The 27379-nt window shown below is 39.6% G+C and overlaps 1 protein-coding gene across 4 annotated transcripts in view; it reads right to left on the bottom strand.

Moving 5' to 3' along the window:
• RAPGEF5 (Rap guanine nucleotide exchange factor 5) overlaps nucleotides 1–27379 on the bottom strand; it is a 382012-nt gene that overhangs the window by 28911 nt on the left and 325722 nt on the right. For all 4 annotated transcript variants that reach the window (XM_040352795.1, XM_040352797.1, XM_040352796.1 and 1 more), the window contains 8 exons: nucleotides 22479–22623; nucleotides 20198–20295; nucleotides 18348–18378; nucleotides 16180–16258; nucleotides 10031–10180; nucleotides 5984–6075; nucleotides 3158–3280; nucleotides 2070–2248 (listed from right to left, as the gene is read on the bottom strand). In XM_040352795.1, coding sequence (XP_040208729.1) covers nucleotides 2070–2248; nucleotides 3158–3280; nucleotides 5984–6075; nucleotides 10031–10180; nucleotides 16180–16258; nucleotides 18348–18378; nucleotides 20198–20295; nucleotides 22479–22623 — 897 coding nt within the window. The remainder of the gene's footprint in view (nucleotides 1–2069; nucleotides 2249–3157; nucleotides 3281–5983; nucleotides 6076–10030; nucleotides 10181–16179; nucleotides 16259–18347; nucleotides 18379–20197; nucleotides 20296–22478; nucleotides 22624–27379) is intronic.

Below are 27379 nucleotides of genomic sequence, written 5' to 3'. Positions count from 1 at the left end.
TTTCTGGGGTTACAAAGAGAGAGGAACAATGTTGGTTCCTCTCTCTATGTTCAGGGCAGCAATTGCCACCGGCCGCATCGCTCCCAGGCTCTGTGATGGGACAGTAGAGCTTGGGAAAGGCGGCAGCCACCGCGGGAGGGGGTGGGACCCCCTTCTGCCACCCGCATAATTGATCAAGTGGCTAATTGGCCACTTAGATAGTTTCTGCCTTACAGGGAATCGTCGACTGAACAGATCCATACCGGGGTGATGCCTATAGGTGCAGGCCATCCTGGTATAACCACAGAAACCCGAGGACATTCATGGACATCCTCCTGGCGGGAAGTGGTCAAAGTCATCTGCTTCATGTGTGGCTACCTGATATCTTCTCTTTCAGGTGTGATGGAGGCAGAGTAAAGGCCTGTTAATACCAAAACACAGTGCTTCCCACACCGCATGTAAATGTGCAGCACTTGCAAGATGCGTGCGGGTGTCAATTAGTTGTTAATGGCACCCCAAATACATCTGGCAAATGCAGCGCGTTTGAATCCACCAAACCGTACTGCAGTACCAATGCGGTATCGTGTTGTATGATTTTCAAAAGTAGTGTTTCACTACTTTTTGCATGTTTCAGGTTGTAGCCCACTGAAATTAATGGGCTGTCAAAACTAGAATGCAAGAGACTGTACAGGAACACATACATTCCAGTATGAACCTGTCCTCACTTTAAATGGCTAATCTACAAATCGCTATAATTAATACAATAACAATACTGAGGAAGAATAGTGTAATAATGTAAAAAATCACAAAAAAAAAACTACATCACAATGTAAACACTGTAGTAATAACTCAAAACAAGTGCTAAATAACATACTAATCCACTTCTCTGGGAAGAGAGTCAAATTGTCATTGCTCTTTGAGGAAAAAAAGTGCAAATGGTAAAACTAGCAGTGTTGAGCCCTAAAATCTGATTAAAAAATTTCACGTAGAGTACTTAACAATAAGGATGAGCTGAAGTTTGTGCTGCCCAATCAAATGTAGCAATGGAATCTCAAACCCTGCAACCACATGTAACAAATGGGCAGGGGACCCTGGCATCATTGACCTAACATGGTGATGGGTAAATTTAATATTTACTTATTATTGGCTCGCCATTATCTAAGAATGAATCCTAAGTCTAGTTACCTTAACTGACCAAATGGGCAAGCCCTTTCAGGAATGTGTGCAATCTTCCTTAAAAGGTAATACTGCTATTCAGTATTCACAATTGATCGTTACCCACTAGTCCTGTATATACTACAGCCAAAACTTGGAATAGTTTAGGGTTGCTTCATGCATGCACCTGGTTAGATCATCATGCCAAGCCGTAAACAGTGAAAATACATCTATAGCTAAGTATTATTTTTACATTTACCAATTCTATTACATTTGTTATCTGTTTTTTTATTTAACCACTTAAGGACCAGACGTTTTTCTGACCTTGTTGCTTACAAGTTAAAATCAGTATTTTTTTGATAGAAAATTACTTAGAACCCCCAAACATTATATATATATTTTTAGCAGGGACCCTAGAGAATAAAATGGAGGTTGTTGCAATATCTTACGTCACACTGTATTTGCGCAGCGGTCTTTCAAATGCAATTTTTGGGGAAAAAAATACTTTAAAGAATAAAAAAAAAAAAACTAACCAGTAAAGTTAGCCCAATTTTTTTTGTATAATGTGAAAGATTTTACGCCGTGAGAATCGTGAGAGAATCACAATCTTTATTCTAAGCAAAAAAATCATGATTCTCATTTTGGCCAGAATCATGCAGCTCTAGGCCATGATGTCAGCAGCGTCCCGAGCCCTAATTGGGCTGGGGGCCTGCTATCATGTGACAGTTTCCTGTGGATTCAGCCTGAACCTTAGCTCATCCTTATTAGTACTGTTTCCCGCAGGTTCAGGCCAAATGGAGTTCCAGCAATAACCAAGCTCTAAAAATCAAAAGCAAAATAAATGCTAAATTAGTATTGAACATTCTTTATCTGAAGGCTTCTATAAATGTATATCCACTGTTTAAATAGCACCAAGGGTGAAGCTTCCAACTTACTGAGCGGCGATCTTGATGAATTTTTTCAATAGCTGCACCCGTTTCCCCAGGTGGCTGCACAGCAGGATCTCTGTGGCTACCCAGAGCTGGACCTCATTACATCTCTGCAGCAAAAGACTCAGATTCATTGTGTTCTCACTCTTCCCCTGTCTGCTGAATGTGAAGTATATCAGCTCTTGCTGCAATACAAGCAAATTTACCAAGGTCAATCAGGTAGATATAACAAAAAAATAAATGCATCATATATACAATTACAAGTATAGCCAGCTATTAAATAACATTCTGTGCCCATTAAACAGTGTTTAAATCCTTGGGCACGGTGCTATTTTATGAAATTCTTCCACATGTTCCAGGCTGTCTCTTGGTTAGTACATACAACTGGAACAGATTTTAGGCTGACGTCACATTGGTGATTCCACTGCTGCAACACTTTTCCAGCTACAGAAGCACTGGGGGACGGCAAACAAACCAACCCTCACCCCTCCTCCCGGTCTGTTTGTTCCCCCACCTTTCCCAAGCACATTTTTTTGAAGCCATTTAAAGCCTCCAGCTCTAATCACGCGTTTCGAAAAAAAAAAAAAAACATTTGAATCCATGCGTCCAGCATGTAGATTAGGGGCCCAGGCGCATGAATTAGGGGGGCGGCGTCCTTGCACCTCGTATGGACGGGCCACCACTGCAGGGTTAACTTACTAAAGGCAAATAAGATGTTAATTTTGCAAGTGAATTTGCACTAGCAAGGGACGTTTCTCTTAGTTGGAGAATGAGGTGAAACTTTGGCTGACTTATCATCCAATCATGTGTAAGTAAAATACCTTTTTTTTTTTCTATTTTCCTTGCATGTGATTGAAAAGTGAATTTTCATCACATACTCTAAGCTAAGAGAAAACTCCTTGGAAATTCCCTTGAAAAATGAACAGCCAATTTGCCTTTAGCAAATCCTCCCTAACTTTTCTCTGGTTTAGCTAGTGAAGAAGTCACACAAGCAAAGAAGCAACACCATGGGAGGCATTCTCTGGAATTCATAAAGACTGGTGCACACAGATTTTATGAAAGTGTCCCTCGTGTTTCAAAAGTGGTGATCTTACCTCATGTATTGAATTGAAGAGACTCCAGTCAAAACTGGTCAATTCCAAAGCAAGATCCCAGGTGTTCATCCCCAGGATTCTAACAGATCTGCTCTGAGCCTCTTCATTCTCTGCAAATGGATTCTGAAAAAGACAAAAATCCTACATAAACACTTCTTCTAAAAAGACAATTAAAAAAGAGGCTGTTGGCAATAGCAATCCAGGATAAGTGTACTTTATTTCCGCTTCATGCCTGTTCACTAGCGAGATTATTCAGTCAATTTAGGAAAAGGTCTTGAAAGCAAGGGAGTGTGATGAATTGACACTCATTGAACAAAGCACTCGGGTCGGAAATTCAATTATAAAAAACTGACCAGGCAGACAGCATAATGAAAATAAATATAGCGCAGGTAGTAATTAACTCTCTAAGTGCTAGGCAAGACGGTCCAAATAATTGGCAACATGGTTTACTTTGTGAGAAAACAAAACATAATAGCAATAAATAAAGATGTAATGTACTAAATATTCTATCAGTAACAGAGGGCAAGAAATATAGAAAAGTCAGGTTCAACATAACCTTAGGGTAACAAGCTACTCTTAGGCCCCTTTTACACAGATGTCATCCGTTCAGTCACATTTATGCATAGAAAACAAATAGAGTTTACATCAGTTTTACATCCATTTTCAGTTCAGTTAGATCAGTTTATGCCTGCCAGCATCCTTAATAACCATGGCTAATCCCTGCTGTCAGTAGAACATAAACAAAAGAGTCAATTATAAATTATAATAAATAATAATAATAAAAAATGGATGCAGTCACCCTCCCCCCCCCCAAATCCATACCAGACCCTTATCCGAGTATGCAGCCTGTCAGGCCAGGAAAGGGGGGTGATTGTACACCCCCCCCCCAAACCATACCAAGTCACATGCCCTCAACATGGGTGAAGCACATGGTCTCATGTTGACGAGGACAAGAGCTTTTTTTTAACCACCCTGACCAAGTGGTTGTGGGGTGGGTGGGTATTATAAGAATCTGGATACAGGGGCCTACTTATTCACCCAAAAAATTAAATAAACAGTCAGTAGTTAAAATAAAAAACACAAGGATCGTTTTTGAAAAATCCTAAAAAAAGGGACAGATATGGTCAATAGCATCACCGGGTGAGCCGCCCCTTTGTTTTTTTCAGTGATGGGGGAAAGCGTTGTTCATCGTGATTGACGCGTAGGGACATCTTTTTTTAATAAAAGACTTCTCAAAAACTGCCTCTGTGCGTTTTTTTATGACTATGTACTCAAACTTCACATGTTTGGAGGGGAGCTCCTTTGTTAAAGCTCAGGCTTTCAGATTCCAATACAAAAAATACAAAGTACCCACCCATGCTGAGAGCATGTGGCCTGGTTTGGTCGGGGGGTGACGACAATGCACACTAGTTCCCCCCCCCTTTCCTGCATGCTCTGAAAAGGGTCTGGTACAGATTTGGTGTGAATTTTGTGTGGGTCGCTCCTGCCATTTTGAAATTTTACAATTTTCGGCATAAGGCCCCCCAAAATCCATACCAGACCCATTTATATCCATTTGTCCACAGAAATAAACTGTTGTCTGTTTTTTATCAGTCAAAGGATGGATGAAAAATGGACAGACAGAACGCCTGTGTGAAAAGGGCCTTAAAACTTTATCCTTTCAACAGTTTTTTTTAAATACATGTGAATGTGATGGACTTAAATAGAATGTAGAATATAGAGCTGCCCTGTCCTTTCCCTGCTGCTGAACAGAGTTGTGGGATTTAACAGCTTTTGTGGGTTGAGAAAATCCTGTAACTGTTTAGATTCTTCCCCCAATCACAGATCATGTGATTGGTGAAAGCAGTGTAATCAGTGAAAGAATGTGGAGGAGAGGGCAAGAGGGGAAGTGTCCCTGTCAAATCATCTTAAATGCAGCTGAGTTGGGAGACCTTAAAGCCGGAGTTCACCCGGAAAATGTTTTTTAACATTAGATTCATGCTCATTTTGTCAAGGGGAATCGGGTAGTTTTTTTAAAAACGAAGCAGTACTTACCGTTTTAGAGAGCGATCTTCTCCGCCGCTTCCGGGTATGGTCTTTTGACAGGCTTCCGACGGTCGCATACATCTTGTCACGAGTAGCCGAAAGAAGCCGAACTTTTGGAAAATCGTGACGCGATAGATGCGACCGTCGGAAGCCTGTCAATCAAATAGGAACGCCCAGTCCCGCAGCCCATACCCGGAAGCGGCGGAGAAGATCGCTCTCTAAAACGGTAAGTACTGCTTTGTTTTTAAAAAAACTACCCGATTCCCCTTGACAAAATGAGCATCAATCTAATGTTAAAAATTTACATTTCCGGGTGAACCTCCACTTTAAGCTGTTAACCCCCACAGTGCCAGATATTTAGCAGCAGGAAAAGGGACAGGACAGCCAATCTAGCAGCCTACACATTGTGAGACAAAAAATTTAAAAAATTGTTAGACTAAAGCTTTAACAATAAAAGGTGCAGATTTTGGAAACATTATTTTTAGCCATATATTGTTACATCAGGATATTGTTCATACCCATTAACGATATCAAAATTCTGGTTAGTGTTTCATAACCTTGATAAATACATTCACCTTGTGGCCTCATGCATGGTCAAGGTAAATCCAGTAAATCCTTTTTAATTTACAGTATAGGGACATTATCCAACATATGTTTATAAGTTACACATAGCACTGTGGAGGTTGGAAAAGGAATGTTTATTTACTTGGTATGAAGGCACCACTATTACTTGCTCTGTTCAGCAGTCATAAATGAAACCCTTTGTTATCTGTGTGTTTTTGTAGAAGCTACATCACTTACCAAAGTCTCACTCTTCCTGTAAGTGTAAATGCGACTTGATGACTCCAGTGACTTTGATAATGCCATTTCTGTTGGTAAAAGTTCACGTTTTTCTATGGAGAGAATAAAGCACTGTTTAAATGTCGATTAATTAAACTGCTAAATGTAAAGCACTTGTGTCTGATTTTAAAGCTGTATGTCTATTTTAGGAATTGAAGTGTTGATTTACTAAAAAAGTAGAGGTTGTTCATTTGGAAAAGTAAATTGAAATTTAATTTGGCCTACTAAGTTCTCTGGAAGTGTGTTCACTTTAAATATGCAATCATATGCAAGCAAAACTCCTATTTTAATTTCAAGTTTTCTTGCACATGTATGGAAATTCTGCTGCAAAAACAGCCACATCTTGTTTACTAAGCCAGGCACCCTGGGGTGCGAGGGCTTCTTTGGCAAATGCCTAAAAATTGGCCAAAAATTGTATACAAGCTAGCGTGTGGCTCAAGCCTGTCTTTTAGTTATGCATAGCCACGGGTTGTACATCATTGGAACCTTCAAATTACATCATCAGTTGATAAGGAGGATGTCGGATGCCTGCAGAACATCCCTGTTTGCCCCTCCCCGGCTACACTCTATCATCACTGAGGTCACATTAGATCAGTGAGAGAGAGAAAATGAGGAGGAAAAATTGGAATGTTGGGTTTTGAACGTGTATGATGTTGCTGTGTTATTTGAAACTATTTGTTTTTTACATTTTAGAATGGGTTTTACATTTTAGAAATGTGCAGAATTTTAAAGGGGTGCCTTGACCGACAGATGGTTGAGAAACACTGTACTAAGCTATGAAATGTTTCACTTTACAAAGTGAAAATCCACTTTTGTTACTGGAACAGCCTCTAGTCGTTTTAGTAAATCAACCCCAAAGTCCCCTCATTAATAACACAGTGAGGTTGATTTACTAAGGTGATAGAGACTGTTCACATAGCAAAGTGAATGCTCTCTTTGCAAAACGTATGTTTACTGCAATGTGAATGTTAATGAATAAGATGAAGCAGTGTTCACTTTGGAAGCAGCCCAATCTTACTAGCAAAACTCCTTTTTTAACTCCTTTTGCACATGATTGGGTGTTCAAAATAAACAAAGGATCATACTTTTGCAATGTGAGCAGCCTTTATTCCTTTAGTAGATGAACCAACCTCACAGTCTCTGTAGTTTTCTGCACTCCCAGTGCCTGGACAGCTATGAGGATTCCACCACAGGAACAGTGAACAGCTGCATTCTTAAAGTTGAGTTCCACTCTCTTTTTATACTTTGCACCCCCACGTTTGTGGTTCCTTTAAAAGGTCTCCTTGGACCTTTTTTTTCTCTCTCTTTTTTTTAGAGTCAATGGACATCCACTTGTAGCATTGCATCACCGCACTTTGTATGATTTGCGCATGTGCGAGTTTGGTAAGTGCATGCTGGGTAGCCAGCAGTGTCGCATCCTGGAAGAAACAGCGAGTGGACTTCCGACGCACACATTGATGATGGGAGCGCACTTGCTGAGGAGAGCAGGGTGAGTTTTTTTTACAAAGAAAACTAATTAGAAAACCTACATTTATTAATAAATCTGTTATGTATAGGATTATTTGAAACCATCACACGGGGTGTTTAAAAAAAAACAAAAAAAAAAAACAAGTTGAAACTTAGCTTTAGGGCATTCTGTATATCAAGCTTCATGCAAATGTAGCCAATAGGATGAGCTAGTAAGATTTTCAGGGCTCAATATGTGTAACACGCCATTGGAGTCAGTCAAACAAGTTAATAGTATGTGACAAAATCAATAGAAATTCATTGCAAGGCCTTGATGAAGACCCTGCGGCCATTGACAGCTCTTTTGAAAGTATAATCATTATTTCAAATTTGCCAACAAAGCAACGGATATGTATTAGTAGCTCTTGTTTAGCAGGTCTACCACCTGTGTAGTACAACAAACAGGTTAGATTCATTGCTCTGTAATCAAGGGTAGCAAACACAAGTGTTTTAAATGATTTAGTCTATGAGTTATTTATGTTTGGTGTGTGCTCATGGAACTGTGTTGGTATTTGAAAGGGAGACAGTACTCTGGATGCAGTGATGTTATTGTACAGGGAAAAGAAGATGTATAACAAAGTATTATTAGGCAGACATGCTTCTATTCAGTAACATGCTTAGTTAAAATTTGTGGGTGGAGTCACAAGAAGATGACATATTGATCTTTTTACTAGATATGTGACAAAAGGTCACTGTGGTGAATACAGGAATTAAAACTACCAGTCAATAAATGTATATGAGTTCAGTTAATCAATAGGTAGTTAAATAAGGCTCTTTCAAAAGAGGTATGTACTATGTATTGGTATAAGCACAAAGCATAAAGTGGTATTAAATCCAAAACCAAAAATGTAATATATTGCAGCTTACCAATCCTCAGATGTGGTGGCTGCATAAGGCCTCGTACACACGACCGAGTTTCTCGGCAAAAACCAGCAAGAAACTTGCTGTTTTTTTTTTTGCAGAGGAAACCGGTCGTGTGTACATTTTTCGACGAGGAAACTGCCGAGGAACTCGACAAGCCAAAAAGAGAGCAAGTTCTCTTTTTCCTCGACGGGAATGGAGAAAATTGGCTTGTCGAGTTCCTCGACAGCCTAACAAGAAACTCGACGAGCAAAACGATGTGTTTTTCGCCCGTCGAGTTCCTCGGTCGTGTGTACGAGGCTCCAGTCTTTGTGTTTTTCCTTCTGTTTTCACCTGGTGATCTGGCCAGTAAACTACCTCTGAAGGAACACAGGGTGCATCTTTGGACAGTAGCATTGTCAGTCTGGTTGGAGGGGAGTGTTAGATGTACTAGCAGATTTAAATACACTAACACATTGAACCCAAATTCCAGCTCGTGCTGCAGTTACACAAGCAGTTACAGAAACAGTTTTTTTTTTTCTTTTGGGATAAAGCTTTTACATGAATAAATAAAAGCTGATCATACCCTGTCAGTGGTAAATGGTTTGTCTCAACACTGATACATTTGTAGGAGAGCTTGTTCTATTAAAAAACAGCCACATCTAAGAATTTGTAATCTGAAATATAATAAATGTTTGCTTTTGGGTTTAATATCCCTTTAAATGGTTAATTATTTTTGAATATAAACACACACAGACACATAAATATATACATATATATATATATATATATATATATATATACAGACACACATACAATGACATTACATTTTCATGATAACCTCGTCCTGCATTGTCAATGTCTTATGTCAATGTCAAAGGTCGCATAATCCATTTAATCAGGAAGGTCTACTTCAACTTGATTGGCGATTTAAATACTCATATACCAGAGGGCTTGAAAAAAACAGGTGTTAAACTAAGTTCTTCTAATCATTCTTCAACTATGAGTTTCCATTGTGGTTTTGATCTTCATTGGTTTAAATAACTTAACAAAGCACGTTGTCTTTGCTTTTTATATCTATCGAATGAAAGGTGAGAATTTTATGAGAATGCTTGGTTTAATAATTTCAGAACAGCTGGTAGATCTAGACAGGCAGATGAGCAATTCTTTACTTTTCCTGTAAAGCTGCTCCCTGCCTCCTGTCACTGCCATGTTCAGGTTTGTGGCAGGTTTAATTTAATCTATACTCTTTTCACATACATTAGAGATTGGTAACTTAACACTACATTAAGACACCTGCTTCCCTATCCTTAATTCTACTGGATGATATAATTTTTTTCACATAGAAAAGGATGGTTAGGAGAATTTTGTGTTGTGTGTTTAAGTTACTGCTGTAAGCCCAACACTTACAGATGAGCATAAACCTTTGTAAGGAAGGGGAAGCACTTTGCACTGCATGCCTGCAGACTCATGTTTAAGAGAAGTAGTGGGGTGACTAGCTGTCACTATGGCAACAGCCCTCTACTTGAAATTCTGCACATTAGTTGCAGTCACACAGCTGAGCACTTCCCCTGGGGCAGATGAGTACCTGCGCTAGAAATTGTCAGCCATTATTCTTCTGTGACACCAGTAATTGTGAAATTAGCATGCAATTGGAATTACCCCCAGAAAATGTGACAGTGACCAAAGCCAGGTCCTCTTCAGCATGCTGTATCCGCTCCGCCACTATCTTCAGGATATCTTGTACAGTGCTGGATACCTTTGTCCTGATGCTGACGTAGGAGTGATCTGTTATGTAGACTCGGCAGAAAACTGCACAAAAAAAAGGGAGGGTAAAAGGGTGAGCATTTCATGATGAACTCAGTAAAACGCTGCCGCTGTGTGTGTTGCAGCTATGTATGGTCAATAGGCAGCACACAGCCTGACAGGCTGCCTAAACCATCCGTGTTCTGGAAGATAATATCTCTTTACAATAGAAGTCCAGCAAAAATGTAGCACTGTTTAAGAATAAATTACCTTTGTAAGAAATTGCTTTTGTTGGGTATCTGCTATGTAAAGCAAGCACAATGTTCTAGCAACCGACTGTTTTGGGAGCCCAAATCTGTTGGTTTTACCAGTTCCAGACGCCTGCCATACATATACTGCGGCAAGGCGGCTCTATTGCACAAAATCATGTACATGTACGTGACTTTGTTCAATAGCCACTGGGGGCGCGCTCCCCACAGAGACAGAACGGTGGCCTGCTGATGTAAACAAGCAGACCGCTGTGCTGTCAGGCATGGACACTGATCCATTCCCCCCCCCCCGCAGTAAGAAAGCAAAAATTAGGGAATACACTTAACTCTTTGATCGCCCTTGATGTTAACCCTTTCCCTGCCAGTGTCGTTTATACAGTGTCACTGCATATTTTTAGCACTGATCACTGTAATAATGTCACTAGTTCCCAAAAAAGTGTCAAAGGTGTCAGCTAGGTGTCCGATCTGTCCGCTGACGTGTCGCAGTCCCACTAAAAATCACTGATCAACGCCATTACAAGTAAAAAGTAAATAAAAATGCCATAAATATATCCCCTATTTTGTAGACGCTATAACATGTGTGAAAACCAATCAATATACACTTATTGGGATTTTTTTTACCAAAAATATGTAGCAGAATACATATTGGCGAAATTTGATTTTAGAAAGTAAAAACATTTTTTTTTTCAAATGCTGTTCTTTTTTTGTTTATAGTGCAAAAAATAAAAACCACAGAGGTGATCAAATACTACCAAAATAAAGCTCTATTTGTGGGAAAAAAAAGGACACCAATTTTATTTGGGTACAGCGCCACAGAACCGCACAATTGTCAGTTAAAGTAAAGCAGTGCCGTATTGCAAAAATTGGCCTGACCATTAAGGGGTAAAACCTTCCAGGGCTGTTGACACTGTATTGTCTGTAACATTGTTCTCTTTCTACTTTCAATAAAATCTTTATGGGAAAAAAAAAAACCTTCCAGGGCTGAAGTGGTTAAGTAAAACCTGCATTATGTATATATATTTATCCTGTACAGAACAGTGATAACGCACTAACACTACCAGCCCCATTTATTGTATGAATGTGCCAAACTGCACAATAGGAAACAACTCACAAAACAGATTTCAGCTGATGTGGAACATTTCTACTCTACAGTAACTGCACAGAACACCACCAGGGGACGGATATCAAATGTTCACAGCCGGAAAAGTGAAACATTTCTTTGACTGAAAGATTGTTTATGTGGTGTATGCTTTTTTTCTTCTGAAGTGCATATCATTATTAACACACAGCTGCATACTTTTAAATAAGCTGCATGGTGGATAATTTGTTTAATAATACAGAGTCTGGCCTCTTTTCATATTGCACAAGTTTTAGAAAATTTTCTTTTGCCCCAATATACTATATTACCAAAAGTATTGGGACACCTGTCTTTACACATTAATGGCATCCCAGTCTTGGTTCGTAAAGGTTCAATATTGAGCTGGCCCCGCCCTTTGCAGCTATAAGAGCTTCAAATCTTCTGGGAAGGCTGTCCACGAGGTTTAGGAGTGTGTCTATGGGAACATTTGACCATTCTTCCAGAAACACATTTGTGAGGTCAGGCACTGGTGTGGAGGAGAAGGCCTAGCTCGCAGTCTCCACTCTAATTTATCCCAATGGTGTTCTATCGGGTTGAGGTCAGGACTCTGTGCAGGCCAGTCAAGTTTTTCCACTTCAAACTCGCTCATCCATGTCTTTATGGACCTTGCTCTGTGCACTGTTGTGCAGTCATGCTGATACAGGAAGGAGCCATCCCCAAACTGTTCCCACAAGGTTAGGAGCATGGAATTGTCCAAAATGTCTTGGTATGCTGATGCCTTAAGAGTTCCCTTCACTGGAACTAAGGTGCCAAGCCCAACTCCTGGAAAACAACCCCACGGCATAATCCCCCCTCCACCAAATGATTTGGACCAGTGCACAAAACAAGGTCCATAAATACATGGATGGGTGAGTTTGGGGTGGAGGAACTTGACTGGCCTGCACAGAGTATTGAGACCCCAACCTGATAGAAAACCTTTGGGATGAATTAGAGAGGAGACTGCGTGCCAGGCCTTCTCATCCACATCAGCACCTGACCTCACAAATGTGCTTCCGGAAGAACGGTCAAACATTCCCATAGACACACTCCTAAACCTTGTGGGCAGCCTTCCCAGAAGAGTTGAAGCTCTTATAGCTGCAAATGGTGGGTTAACTCAATATTGAACTCTATGGACTAAGACTGGGATGCCATTAAGGTTCATGTGCATGTAAAGGCAAGTGTTCCAATACTTTTGGTAATGTGGGGTCCTCTTTCACTGATATTAGTGCCCTTCACAGTGACGACCAGAATAGGAAGTGAAGGGATCCCCATGGGAACAAAGCGTTTCAAAGCCTTGCCCACTCTATCGGAAACAGGAAGTCTGGGATGGAATTCTACTTTAAACTGCAGCAGTTCTATTTAATAAGGCCTCTCTCATTTCATGCTAGCTCATCATTAATGCTGATACCATAAACTTACAAGAGTAAGCTGTATAAATAAAAAATATAGCTGCTGTCTACAGTAACCAGATTCTGTAACCACCCTAGATTGAATTGGCTGCTATTGGCAACAATTCCATATTTCCTTTCCTTCACAGTTTTAGATTATCCTTCTTCATCCACGTTACTGTCTAGAGGAATTCTAACTTAATCTACCCTTCAAAAACACATTGTTATTGGCAGGGCCGGACTTACCATTGGGCTTGACTGGGCTCAAGCCCATGGGCCCCGCCCAATAGGGGGCCCCAGACGGCAACCCCCCCTTTTTTTATTTATTTTTTATAAAAAAAAAAATTATATATTTTTTATATATATTGTGACAGGAAGTCAGGTAAATCTGTGGGTGTTGTCCCAGACGGAACATACATTTCTGCCTTGACGATACACAGATGGTTATCGGGCGTCGGCTACAAATGTGGGGCCGTTGGAAGACTCCAGCTGTTCAGAGTGAGGCAATTAAAGGCCTCTATAAAGTAGCCCAGAGGATTACCACTAATTGGCGGCATCATCCTGAGTCTGTGTGAGTAGGAGAGCAGTGCCAGAAAGCCTTGTGTGAAGGTGAGAAGAGGATTGATTTTTCTGTGTGATAAAAATCAAAAGACTATTGTTTAGTGCTGTATGACCAGCACTGTCTACCCAGCAGTAGGCTGTGTTAGACTTCATAGATAGGTTCCTGCGTGGAAGGTAGACGCCCAGAGTGGCTAGGATTTATTTTATGTTTGATTTTGTTTATGCTGTTTGGATGCTTGCAATTGTTTTCCAGCAAGATGGAAAAATAAACCAGAAACTTTGTTTTCAACCGTCTTCGACTGCCAGTCTGTATAAATTCAGTGTGTGGTGAACCCAACCAAGGGGTCACACACCCCACTACCGAGCTAACCCCTCACAATATATATATATATATATATATATATATATATATATTATTATTAAAGGGCCCAGAGGTCTCCAGGGCCCCCGGATGGCAACCCCTCCCTTTTTGTTTAATAAAAAAAATTAAATTTTTATATATATATATATATATATATATATATATATTTTTTTTTTTATTAAAAGGGCTCAGAGGTCCCCAGGGCCCCATGTGGCAACCCCCTCTTTTTTTATTTATTTTTATAAATTTTTATTTTTTTATATATCTTTTTATTAAAAGGCCCAGAGGTCCCCAGGGGCCCAGAGGTCCCCAGATGGCAACCTCCCTTTTTTTATGTATTTTTTCTAAATGTAATTTTTTTTTATTAAAGGGCCCAGAGGTTTATTTTTTCTTTTTATTAAAGGCCCTCAGATGGCTACCCCCCTTTTTATATATATTTTTTTCTTTATTTCTTCTTTTTTTTGTAAACGCACCGCACCCCCCCGCTTCTCAATTTACGGCAGCCCCCCCCGCTTCTCAATTTCACCCCCCCCCCCGTTCTCTGCTCCAGGGGGCCCATGCCTTAAGCTGTGTAAGGGGCCCCAAAATTCCTGATGGCGGCCCTGCGCATACCTCCCAACACGCACAGATTCTGCGGGACTTTCCCGCACAGACAGCTTCTTCCCGCAGTCCCGTGAAAGGGTTTATTTTCCTAATTTTCCCGCACTGCAGGAGGAGGCAGCACGGAAGCAGGAGGAACCGGAGCGGTGTGTGGAGGACTGTGGCTGCTGAAGGGAAGAAAGCCAACAGCTGGGCTAATGCCAGTCTGCGGCCCCGGCTGTCGGCACAGGTGAGAGGCACTCCCCCCCGCTCAACAACTGCAAACCCCCCCCAGAAGGAACCGGAGCAGTGTGTGGATGTCTGCTGAAGGGAAGAGAGCCGACATATTCCATGCACAGGTGAGAGGCACCCCCGCTCAACAACTTTAATGCGCACCCCCCGCTCACTCAACAACTCTTTAATGCGCCCCCGCTCAACAACTTAAATTCCCCCCCCGCTCAACAACTTTAATGCGCACCCCCCCGCTCAACAACTATGATCCCCCCCCCTCGCTCAACATCTTCGATCCCCCCCAATTCTCGGCTCCAGGGGGCCCCTTCAACACTCAAGTCCTGCCCTGGTCATTGGTAATCTGAGTTGTCTTTTATCTACAAATTAAATGAAAAATAACTACTACCAAGCTAAAGCTGGCCATAAACATTTCGAATCTCGGACGGTTCAGCAGTTACTTTTTACATCTTCTTTCACAGGTAGACTTTCAATCTACGGTTATTGATCCTACCCATTCCTAATTTATCAATATCTTTTTGATATATGTGTAAGTATCTATCTCATATAGAACTGTCTGCAGATCGCTTTTCATAAATCCAGTAGAATTCAATTAGGTTTAAAAATAATATAACAAAAAAATGTGAATGTAATATAACATGGAAAAAAAAATATTTTACATCATGGCTATTATACGAATATCAGCCCCATACTGCATATATGTATGTCAGCTACCATAAGCCAGAATACTGTACAATTGCCCTCATCCATGATTATTTGTAAAGCAATACTGCTTTAAGCGTATTTTTCTGTCAATGTTACGCATTTATGTTCCTGCGGTGCTCCCTCCAACCTTTATTTTATCAACCGAGTCAGTGGTGTGTGAAATGATGTGCCTCTGCAGATGTGCAGGAGGAACTCTTTGGCTTTATGTACTCAAACGCATCAAAATGCACTCTCTAGAAGAACTTGCTCTTCTGCTAAATGCTTACAGAAGACCAGAATAGCAATGCATTTGTGATATTTGTTTACAGTAGCATCAACCCGATTATAATGTATATTACAATTATAGCATTTAATTGGCTGTGGCAAGCAACAGCTCTGATCTTCCTTTACTTCATCTTTCATACATGAACTCCAGTAAATATGTTAGAGGTGATTGCTGTGTACATGAGCAGTATGACAAAATATGACAAAACATAATTTATCAAATGTCTATGGTCATCTTATTTAAACAAAGAACATGTTTAAAAAAAAATGAATATGATAACATATTATATTTATAAGGTAAGAATTGTTACTTATGCTGCATTCACACCTGAGCATATGTTGGTAGATTTTTTTTATCTTCTGCCTGGGTGAAATGTTCTATTGATTAAAGCGACAAAACGCCCATAGCAAACACTCGTTGTCGCACTAGTCGCTTGAATCGAGCGTTTCCATTACTTTCTATGTAAAGAAATGCTAATCATGTGATATATTAAACAGCATAACAGCTATAATATATTATCACTTTCACAGTGATGTTTCTTCACCTCCACCCTGAAGCAGGTCATACTTACTTTCCTCTATTTCGTTAACATTTCCTCTGTGCTGCAGCCAGTTCTCCTTCAGACTGAATTGGTGGAAGAGGGCTCTGTTCTGTGGGCATAAGATAGAGAACAATGTAATCACTGAGAAATTATAATGTTTCCAGTAGAGTAGAAGAGGAAATGGGACCAGTGCGTGTATACAACATGAATCACTGCACTCATGTCCCTCATTTACAAAAAGTGATAAGTAACACGTAAGAGCATGAGATCAGTGCAAGGTGCTGCACAATCAGACCCACACAGTAATTAATAATGATGATTTTAGTGTATTCTTTTCTGAAAGCAACATATGAGGTACCTTAGGGTTGGTGTCTCAATGATTCTGCATGAATATGCATATATAGATTTATTTCAGGTATCACACAAAAGCGTTGTAAATATAAGGAAAGAAAAAAGTAAATAATATCTGAAGCTTTCCTAATAAATGGCAGTGGGGTATTTTGCTAAAGTAATGGGGTCTGTTAGTAAATAAGATGAACCTATGAACCTTCGAATTCCCATTAGTGTTCAAGTGACATGAAAAAAATAAAAAAATAATTGCTGATGAGGACCAGTTATGGACTTCCTTCAATTTAGAGCTTTATCCTCTAGGTTTAGCCTCAGCACCTATTCCCTTGCCCCCCCCCCCTCCATTTTTCCAATTTAGAGCTTTCAGTGACAGCTTCACATATACAGTCTACTAGCCCCACTGTGCCATTCCTCACACTGTGGACAATCACAATAAATTTTCTCCAATTCATAATCTTAATGGCTATCAAAAGTGTTTTGTGGGCAAAACCCTACTCCATACAGTAAGACAAAGGAATGTCTTAGACTAGGTCTCTGTCCCTCCTGTTGTCTGTGTAATGATCTGAAGCCAGACTGTTTACTCAGTATGATGCTGGCGAAGGGAAAATAGTTCAGAATGGATGCAGAATTTTGAAAACCAGAAGACAATGCGGGGGTAACCTGGTGAGTGGAGTGCTCTAATGTGGTACTAAATGGAGGGGTGACTGGGTCTATAACGCCTATACAATCTCTTTTAGATTTACCAAACTGTACAATGAAAGGGTCTACATTCTATTAAGTTTGTATTCATTTGATTGTAAGCTCTAATGAGCAGGGCCCTCTGAATCCTGTTCAATTGTATTGCAACTGTACTGTCTGCCCGAACGTTGTAAAGTGCTGCGCAAAATGTTGGCGCTATATAAATACTGTATAATTATAATAATCAGACAGGACCCTGTACTTCATAGATTCTCATCATAGGTATAAAGGAAATTGTTCTGTAATTCTGTAATGTGTATGGCCAGGCTGGTATTAAGAGAAGAAGAAACTCTTGCTTTTGGTAATGTAGTTTTATATCCATCTTTATTTTGCATTGCAGAAAGAAGCACTCATGGTGCAAGTGTCTAGAAACAGTATTAAACTTGAATCCCTCTAAGTATTTAATTTGTAGAGATCAGAATTTTTTTTAAGATGGCTGTGGAAATAATCTTGGTTATAGGTATTATATGCTAACCTGAGAATATACAAGAGGACACCTTAATCAAGTATAGGATTGATCTTATTGTATCAGTGTAGTCAGAGTCAATCCGTTTAACCACTCAGCAAATTACATTTTGCATCAATAGAGATCACTTCCTGTTTTTTCATCTGCTGTAAAAGTCACAGTGAAACCCTTGCATGGCAAGGAACACTTTACATGTGTATGAACCTTGGCTAATTTAAGCCAATGCTGCTGCTTCAGTTAGAATGTTTATCCAGTCATTAACTGAGCCTACATCTCTCAGCTAGGTGCGACAGCCTGCAGCATCCTTCTGCCTTTACACTAAGCTTCCTTGGCAGATTGCAAAATTAATCTCAGAGGTAGTAAGCTTCAGCAGGTTTCCTCACATACCTTAAATTATATTTTCTTGGGAACAGCTCTGAATGCTATAAACAATCTACAAATCAGGATATGTAATAAAGGGCTGCTCCACATGCTGTGCAATCTAAATCAGATGAAGACAGACTCACTGGATACTAAAGGTCCATATCATTATGAGGTTGTTTGGTCAAATATAACTGGCTGAACAATACCGTATACACTATTCAACTGGATAATAGCACATCACTTCATAGATAAAAAGCATAAATTCAGATATCTGATACACTACCTTTCGATGAGGTGAGTATTCATCAACAGTACTGCAAACAAAAGTGGATACAAATCAATATCTGTTTCTTGAGTAATAAACTACACAGTGCTCCACATTCTATTCTGAATTCATTTGGGGTTGATTTACTAAAACGGAGTGCAAAATTTGATGCAACTGTGCATGGTAGCCAATCAGCGTCTAACTTCAGCTTGTTCAATTGAGCTTTAACAAAAAAACTAGAAGCTGATTGGTTTCCATGCAGAGCTGCACCAGATGTTGCACTCTCCTGTTTTAGTAAATCAATCCCACTGTTTCATTACATATTCCTGTGTATATACAATTCTAATGTTAGTAATAAGCCCGGGGATATTATGAGCCTATAGGCATGTTCTCATTCACTAATAATACTGACCCATTCTTTCACAAAAGCATCCTATTTGTATAACAAGAAACATAATGTCTGTTAGTCACAAATTTTAGACCCAGTCTTGTCTAAAACTGGAACACAGCAAACGGCAGCAAAGAGTGGATTTGATGTCCACAGCAACCAATCAGATTTCATCTTTTGGATAAAACAAGAACTCTGGTTGGCAGTTTTCTTTGTCCATGACATTTTGTAAGCCATAGTGTTTGTCTATCATATTCTATTCATCAAAAGATCTGAAAAGGAAGTATCTGTGTTGTTCACGGCGACCAGTCAGGGGGCTTTCTTCAGTTTTTAACATTAAGTGAGAGCATTAAAATATTTACAATGAGTAACCCAGGCACCGTCCTTTCAGGCAGTGAGGTTGATTCATTAAGGCAGTCACAAGGTGAGCATGTTGTGAATGGTCTACTACTCCATTCACACTCATGCAACTCCAAAGTCATGCAACTTTCATGTAACTTTGGATGGGTGCGACTTAGATATAACTTTGGCTTTGACCAATGATAATGGACAACTGTTGCACAACTGTAACATTCAGATGCAAATTTTGAGGATTTGCATTGCAGTCTATGGCACTCAAGTGGCATGAAAGGCGGACCAAAGAAGTGCATGAACCTTTTTAAAGTTGCTGTGACTTTAAGTCGCACAAATTTAGAACAGCTGTCATTAAAAAACATGGGATGAGACTTGTTATGCAACTTTAGTATGCAAAGATGCATGACAAGTCGCACAAGTATGAATGGAGCCTTATAGTAAATAAAACCCAGTATGAATAGACATGGGCCATTTAGGGTGACCAATACTGCTACATAAATATAAAACACAGGGTTGGGGTTTGTTGAACCATAATCCCATAGAGAAGTAAGAAAGGAACATTATATGAGAAAAGCCTGAATTGTATTCCCTCATTAACTCCACAAATATCTGAATAGGGAACAATGCTGGTATAAGGGGCAGTCAGCAGCTATAGGTTTAAAATGTTTGCGCACAAAGACTGATCTATATTATGTGAACGTGTGACCTTGTGTGGACATAATACTGTTATGTCCTGTACACACGATAGGAATTTCCTATGGGCTAAAATCTGATGGAATTTTCTGTCAGACTAAATTCCGGCCGTCCAAAACCCGGTGACATAAAACACTACGATGAGCCGAGATGCGTCGACTTGATTCTGAGCATGCGTGTTTTTCTCTCCGTCGGAGTTCCACACAGACGATCGGAATTTCCCATAGGATTATTTTCCATCAGAAAAAATATAACATGTTCTATTTCCAAACTCCGATGGAAAAAAATCCTATGGGGCCCACACACGATAGGAATTTCTGATGAAAAATTCCATCAGACTTTTTTCATCAGAAATTCATATCGTGTGTACAAGGCATTAGTAGCTTTGCAAAACAATTTTAGATTCTACATAACGTTTAGATTCTACACTTACTGACGACGATGAATCCGCAACACTTTCTGAAATTCCTTTAATTCTTTTTCTAAGCTAGGATATTCATAGACATCATCCAACACATACCGATAGAGGGTCTGAAAAATAAGAAAAACATCATGCCTCATTTATAACGGTTTGCATTCCTCATCAGCAGGACCAGCGTAATATCAAATAGCAGAGGGCAGTGATGAAATACTGTTTGATGAAACAGCAGTCTGGGCATTCCCAGTGTCAGATCCCTACAGCAAACACTATGTGATATTTGCACGCAATCCACTTGCAAACAAGCCACTACAGCTCGTCTGGCAGTGACACGGATAACATAAAGGACGTCTTACAACAACTTTTGTTCTTAATGGAGATTCTTATTATTTGAGCTGCAATTACAACTTCATGATAACAAGAACCATTTCACAGTACAGAGCACATGTAGTATATTAACGGAGAGTGATATTTCTTTATGAATACATGTTAAAATAACAAAATGTATGTTAAAGCAAGTGGCGTGATCATCTAAATCTATATATTGTAGAGGATTAGAGCCATACAAAGCCATATATGGTCATATCACAACAGGAATTTCAGATGGTTTAATGGGACATGATCATGCTTTACATCTCCATGGCCTGTAACTGCTTCATGTCAACCATAAAGCCTTCCTTGCTGACTGTACATTTTTTGGAACAGCTCTGTAACAGATCTGTAAAAAAATTACAATTTTGTTTGCAAGTGTTTCAGTCATGTACACTCACATGCCCAGTGCATGTAGCCAAAGCTATACTGTTGAGAATATAGTCATTATTAATATACAGTACTTTGCAGCTGAGTATCTGAGTAATAACCAACTCCAACAGATTTTTAAACAAGACTCTTTCACTTCCACTCTAGAGTGATCAGTAAAAATTGTTTCCGATTGGTTGCAAGGGATTACTGCACTTCGTTCATCATCACTGCCCTTTACATTGTTGTAAATGGAAATGGCTATGTCAATGTGAATGGATGATGTGCATGTTTACTATATAGTAATATTTACATATGAAAGTCCCCCTTATCAAATAGTTTCCAAAGCAAGTGCCCTTTCAGTTCTTCATCCCAAGTAAGGAAGCTCAGAATTCTAGAGACCACCACTGTTCATGTCTTCCAGACCATTTAGGTACTCTCATTTACCCATGGTCTCACCAGGGTCAAAGGTCTTGTATGGGATCAATTCAATTTACAAGTTAAAGTAATTCTATCAACACAGTAGTGTAGAACGCCTTTGAGCAACATGAAAAAACATATTTACATTTTAAATTCATGTTTGTGGCTTCAGAGGAATCTGCAATGGAACATCAGTGCTTCTAACAGAAATGCATGGATCAGGAAGTGCTTGGTTGTACTTGGCACTAAAGATAATTATTTAAGATGGTGACACATGCTGAATTTGGTACTAAAATATAAAAACAAATGGAAATGAACAAACCTTGAAGAAATATATTATTGTATCTAACATACACAACTCTGTATGTGTAAGTGTTTTTTTTCTTTAAAGGCGAAGTTTAGTAAAAAAAAAATATATATATATATAAAAAATACTTACAATCAGTGCAAAGTGTCTCTTGTGCTACGGTCTCCTCCACCGATGCCCTTCCACCCCCACAGCTGTATTTTTCGAGTGCATCAGGGGTTAATAGAACTGAGGAAGCTGTGAGAAGCACTTACTTACTCACCATACTGCAGCTTCTTTAAACAAAATGTGATCTTTGAATGGAGGTCTAGTGGATGATTGAAAGGTCCACCACCTTCATTCATGAATTCTGTTTCATTTATAGAAGCTGTAGTATGACTACTATGAATTGAGACAAGGGGGGAAAGGGAGGACAAAGTCTTACTTTTAATGAGTGACAGTCACAGCTACCTTAGTTTTATTAATCCCTGCTGTACGACAGCGCAAGATTAAAACAGTGGAGGTGGGCCATCGAAGGAGGAAGATTTCAGAGAAATGAGGAGCCAACGGCAGAATAGACCCATCACACTAATGGTAAGTAATGTTCATGCTGTTTAAAAAAAATTATTTAAAAACGGGTGGCATGGCTGTGTTAATCATGTGCCAATGGCCACTATAGTAGACAGCAAACTCCCTTTCAGCATAATTACAGCCCACACTAGCTGCTAGCAGTGAGAATATTTGATAAGTTAACAAAGTATAGCACTGTATCCATTGCAGAGTAATGAGTAATGAGTTTGCATAGGAGCCACAAGCACATTATCCTGTGAGTCGACATGCTTTGTAACTTACCTTCAGGAACAGCTTGGAATGTTCATCATCATGTAACCAGTCTTTGTACAGAGCCGTCCACTGGGAAGCAAGAAGCAAGACCTTTCTCTTTGTGCACAGGGCCTCTGGGCTTTCTGCCTTGCCGTCATATTTTTTGGCACAATAGGTAATTTCAGGTCAAGGCACAACAAGAAAACATTTTGTGTTTTAAAAGAGCAAGCAATTCAGAAGATAGGAGAAATCCAAGCTGCAAATACAGAGCTAATTAAGCAACCCTTCTCTGCCGCTTTACATCATCCATCTCTTCTATGACTGCAGAGAGGTTTATTATCAGGAACCAGGCAACCCTGTCTGCAAATTACTTCTACCCCAGATTATATACAAATGGTAAAATAGATGTATAAAAATGACCTCTGTGACCCAATAAAGACTCACGATCCATGTGTTCCAATTAGAAATTACATTTATAGTCAACAGTTGAAGTACTGCAACATTAAGATACATACCAATTTATATATATATATATATATATATATATATATATATTATATACATATACAAAATAATGGTATTTTCTGTTCCATCTAATAAAACGTTGTCCACTCACTAATTCATACAATCTCATCCAGCTTGACTAAGGCTGGCAATAGATGAAAACAAACAAATTCCTCCATCTACACATTTAGGTGGATGTAGCAGTCCTCCCCGCTGTACTATTGTATTCTGACAGCGGGACTCCCTTACTGCCTGAATACACTGAACAGTGCTGCAACCGATTGGCTGCATCTGCTGATTAAACACAAACTTTACAACATTCCCTTTCAAGAGAAGATGATCACTAGGTTGACTCCTCTAGAATAGGAACAGCCATAGATGGACTGAAATTTGTCTGGAATATGAACCAGCTGAATTTGGATCCATCTATGACCAGCTTAAAATAGGTGTGATATCTCTCCCCATATTTAAGCTGGCCATAGCCAGCCTTCAGCAGGGAGTGGCTGAAATTCAAACCATCTATGAGCAGGTTAAATGTACCCAAGTTGATCCATCGATCGACACTGGTGCAACCAGCATGTCAGATTTTCACCATGCGATTATTGCGAGCGGCACAGTAGAACAGAATGGCTCCACAAGAGAGAATCCCCAATCAATACTGACTGTGTTGATGGGGGAATCAAGCGATTTTCTTTTCAGCAAAAATCGCACTATGGTGTGCCTTAGAATTTTCTAACTGTAGCAGACTGCAGAATCCAGTGGTAATGTTTTTGAACAGTTTTGTGTTGGATTAACTAATCTAATTAACTAACTAACTAAATAATGTAGAACACAGAAGGCATCAAGGCAATACAGACACCAGGGGGTTGGTTTACTAAAAGCAAAAAGACTATGAACTCTGAAAAGTGCAGTTCCTCCAGAGTTTAGTAAATGAGCAGAAGCTCTGCTGACTTCCATCATCCAATCATGTGCAAGCAAAAATGCAATTTTTTTAATTTTCCTTGCACGTGATTGGGTACTCTTTGCAAAGTGAAGCCTTATCTAATTTACTAAGCTCTAGAGCAACTGCACAATCTATTTGCCTTTAGTAAATCAACCCCCGTGTGTTTATCTTTCATACCATACATACTTCATTACATCATTTACCAGCAGATAAAAGTGGGACAGCACTGAGCCATATTTGTAGTGTTGTGGATGGGGTTCAATGAATGAGTTACAGGACTTTCTGTGGCTCAGGCAACAGCCCTTAATGCAGTAAACATATCAAGTCATACTAGTAATATAACCTCCACCCACTGTATTTAAACTTCTTATATGAGTCTAGCGTTTGATAGATGTTGTGTGTCCACACCAGCTGGTCAAATACAAGCAGATACAGGTGCATCTAAAAATATTAGAATATCATCAAAAAGTAAATTTATTTCAGTAAAAAAATAAAATTTCATTAAAAAAGTGAAACTCATTTATTATATAGGATTCATTACACACAGGGTGATATATTTCAAGCATTTCTTTTTTTTTATGTTGATGATTATGGCTTACAGCTAGTGAAAACCCCAAATTCTGTATCTCAGAAAATTTGAATATTATGAAAAAGTTCAATATTGAAGACTTATGGGGATTGATTTACTAAAGGAAAATATGCACTTTGCAAAGTGTGGTTGCCCCAGAGCTTAGAAAAAGAGCAGAAGCTCTGCTGATTTCCATCATCCAATCATGTGCAAACAAAAATGAGCATGTCATTGGGTATTTTTTGCAAAGCGAACCTTTACCTTATTTACTAAGCTCTGGAGCAACTGCAAACTTTGCACAGTCTATTTGCCTTTAGTAAATCAACCCCAAAGCTTCACACGCTAATCAGCTAATTAACTCAAAAGGCCTTGTAAAGTTTCTTGATCATTTAAATGGTCTTTCAGTCTGGTTCAGTAGGTTACACAATCATGGGGAAGACTGCTGACTTGACAGTTGTCCAGAAGACAGTCATTGACACCCTCCAGAAGGAGGGAAAGTCACAAAAGGTCATTGCTAAAGAATTTGGCTGTTCACAGAGTGCTGTATCCAAGCATATTATGGAAAGTTGAGTGGAAGGAAAATATGTGGTAAAAAAAGGTGCACAAGCAACAGTGATAACCTGCAGCCTTGAGAGGATTGTGAAGCAAAGGCCATTCAAGAATTTGGGGGGAGTGGACTACGGCTGGTTTCAGTGCTTCAAGAGCCACCACACACAGATGTATCCAGGACATGGGCTATAACTGTCACATTCCTTGTGTCAAGCCACTTCTGAACCAGAGACAACGTCAGAAGCGTCTTACCTGGGTTAAGGAGAAAAAAGACTGGAATGATGCTCAGTGGTCTAAAGTCCTCTTTTCAGATAAAAGGTAATTTTACGTTTCATTTGGAAATTAAGGTCCCAGAGTCTGGAGGAAGTGTGGAGAGGCACAGAATCCAAGTTGCATGAGGTCCCGTGTGAAGTTTCCACAGTCAGTGATGATTTCGGGAGCCATGTCATCTGATGGTGTTGGTCCACTTTTTTTCAAAGTCGGTGCAGCCCTCTACCAGAAAAATGTAGAGCACTTCATGCTTCCCTCTGCTGACCAGCTTTATGGAGATGCTGATTTCATTTTCCATCAGGACTTGGCACCTGTCCACACTGCCAAAGTACCAACACCTGGTTTAATAATCATGGTATCACTGTGCTGGATTGGCCAGTAAACTCGCCTGACTTAAATCCCATAGAGAATCTGTGGGGTATTGTTAAGAGGAAGATGAGTGACATCAGACCCAACAATGCAGATGAGCTGAAAGCTGCTATCAAAACAACCATAACACCTCAGCAGTGCCACAGGCTAATTGCCTCCATGCCATGCGCATTGATGCAGTAATTCATGCAAAAGGAGCCCCGACCAAGTATTGAGTGCATACTATGTACATGGACATACTTTTCAGTAAGTAAACATTTCTGTTTTAAAAATCCTTTTTTTTCTTGGTCTTATGTAATATTCAAATTTTCTAAGTTATTGAATTTTGGGTTTTCACTAGCTGTAAACCATAATCAACAAAATTGCTTGAAATATATCACTCTGTGTGTAATGAATCTTTATATAAAATATATGAGTTCCACTTTTTTAATTGAATTACTGAAATCAACTTTTTGATGACATCCACATATTTGCACATGCACCTGTATGCGAACAACATTTTCAGTAATAGTTTTCTTTTTTTTTTATTTACAATAATACCGTTTTTAAGTAATTAAACTTACAAATTTAGAAACAACAATGAATTACACTTTTTATAGATTATTCAATTTGAAATAAGTACAGCATTTTGTATTTGTCTAATCTGTTTGGCAGACAAAATATGTAAAACCATCCTTTCCATTAAAATGACTGATCTAATTTTAAGGTATGTTACGTGCCTGTCCTAAAACACGACAGTGCTGGAACAGACAAGTTTTAATTGCGGATATTTAGCTGTCTTGAGGTAACATGATTTTCAAGTGCTGTTTGCAATGCAGCGTTTGATCTCATAATATGCCTATTGCTTGGATTAGCTGTGTACTCTGGCCTGGAGCACTCAGAAGTCAGTACATGAACATGGCATGTGGGTGAAAAGTTGGAATGCATTAAATCTCCTGAAGCATAAAAAGGAAGACAATTAATCAGGGCCTGTCATAAAGGGAAATGTGTGGCGTTATGTGCGTGCTGTCTATTGTATGCCATCCTCTTGGCTCCTTACTATGGTTGAGGCCTGTTCTCTCACATATATGGAAGACTACACTTTTCACACCTCATATCCAATGTGAGGCAAGTGTCTCAAGCATCTCATATCTCTAAAAGCAATTCTGAAATGTAACAAAGTGATATTAAAGTATTTTTTGGTTAAATGATAATAGCAAAACTTACATGAACTTGCTGTTTTTTTGTATCTTCTCCTCTGACCTTCCTCCTCAAATTCTCCCCCAGCCACCTTGCCAGTCTCCCATTAGGTTGGTGGTGCTCCCTGTGCCTGCTCGGACCTGCAGAGTTCTGCAGAAGTCTCCTGTATGTGCACGCTGCTGTTTGGAACTACAATGCTACATGCACCCATTCACAGTGCCATACACATGGGCAGCGTGAGAGACATATCTAAAGCCATGTCTCTCTGATTCCTTCACAGTGGCGACTGACAGTGGCTCCCGAAATGTCAATCACTGGTGTGTAGGAGTAGAAGAGACGTGGTTTTGGCTCTGTCTCTTTCTCTAGTTGCCTGTGTGTGTGTAGCACTGTGAAGGGCTGCACATAACTCCTGCAGGACTCCAAAGGTGGCAGGAGGCAAAAGGGACACCAACCAAGTGGGAGTCAGGTAGGTGGTCAGGGTAGAGTTTAAAAAGGCTCAGAGGAGAATAAGTTTTGCTATTAGCATCTCAAAAAAGAAATACTAATATC

This window comes from Rana temporaria, chromosome 5, assembly GCF_905171775.1.
Source record: "Rana temporaria chromosome 5, aRanTem1.1, whole genome shotgun sequence".
Lineage (NCBI taxonomy): Eukaryota > Metazoa > Chordata > Amphibia > Anura > Ranidae > Rana > Rana temporaria.
This window is presented reverse-complemented; position numbering and strand designations above follow the sequence as displayed.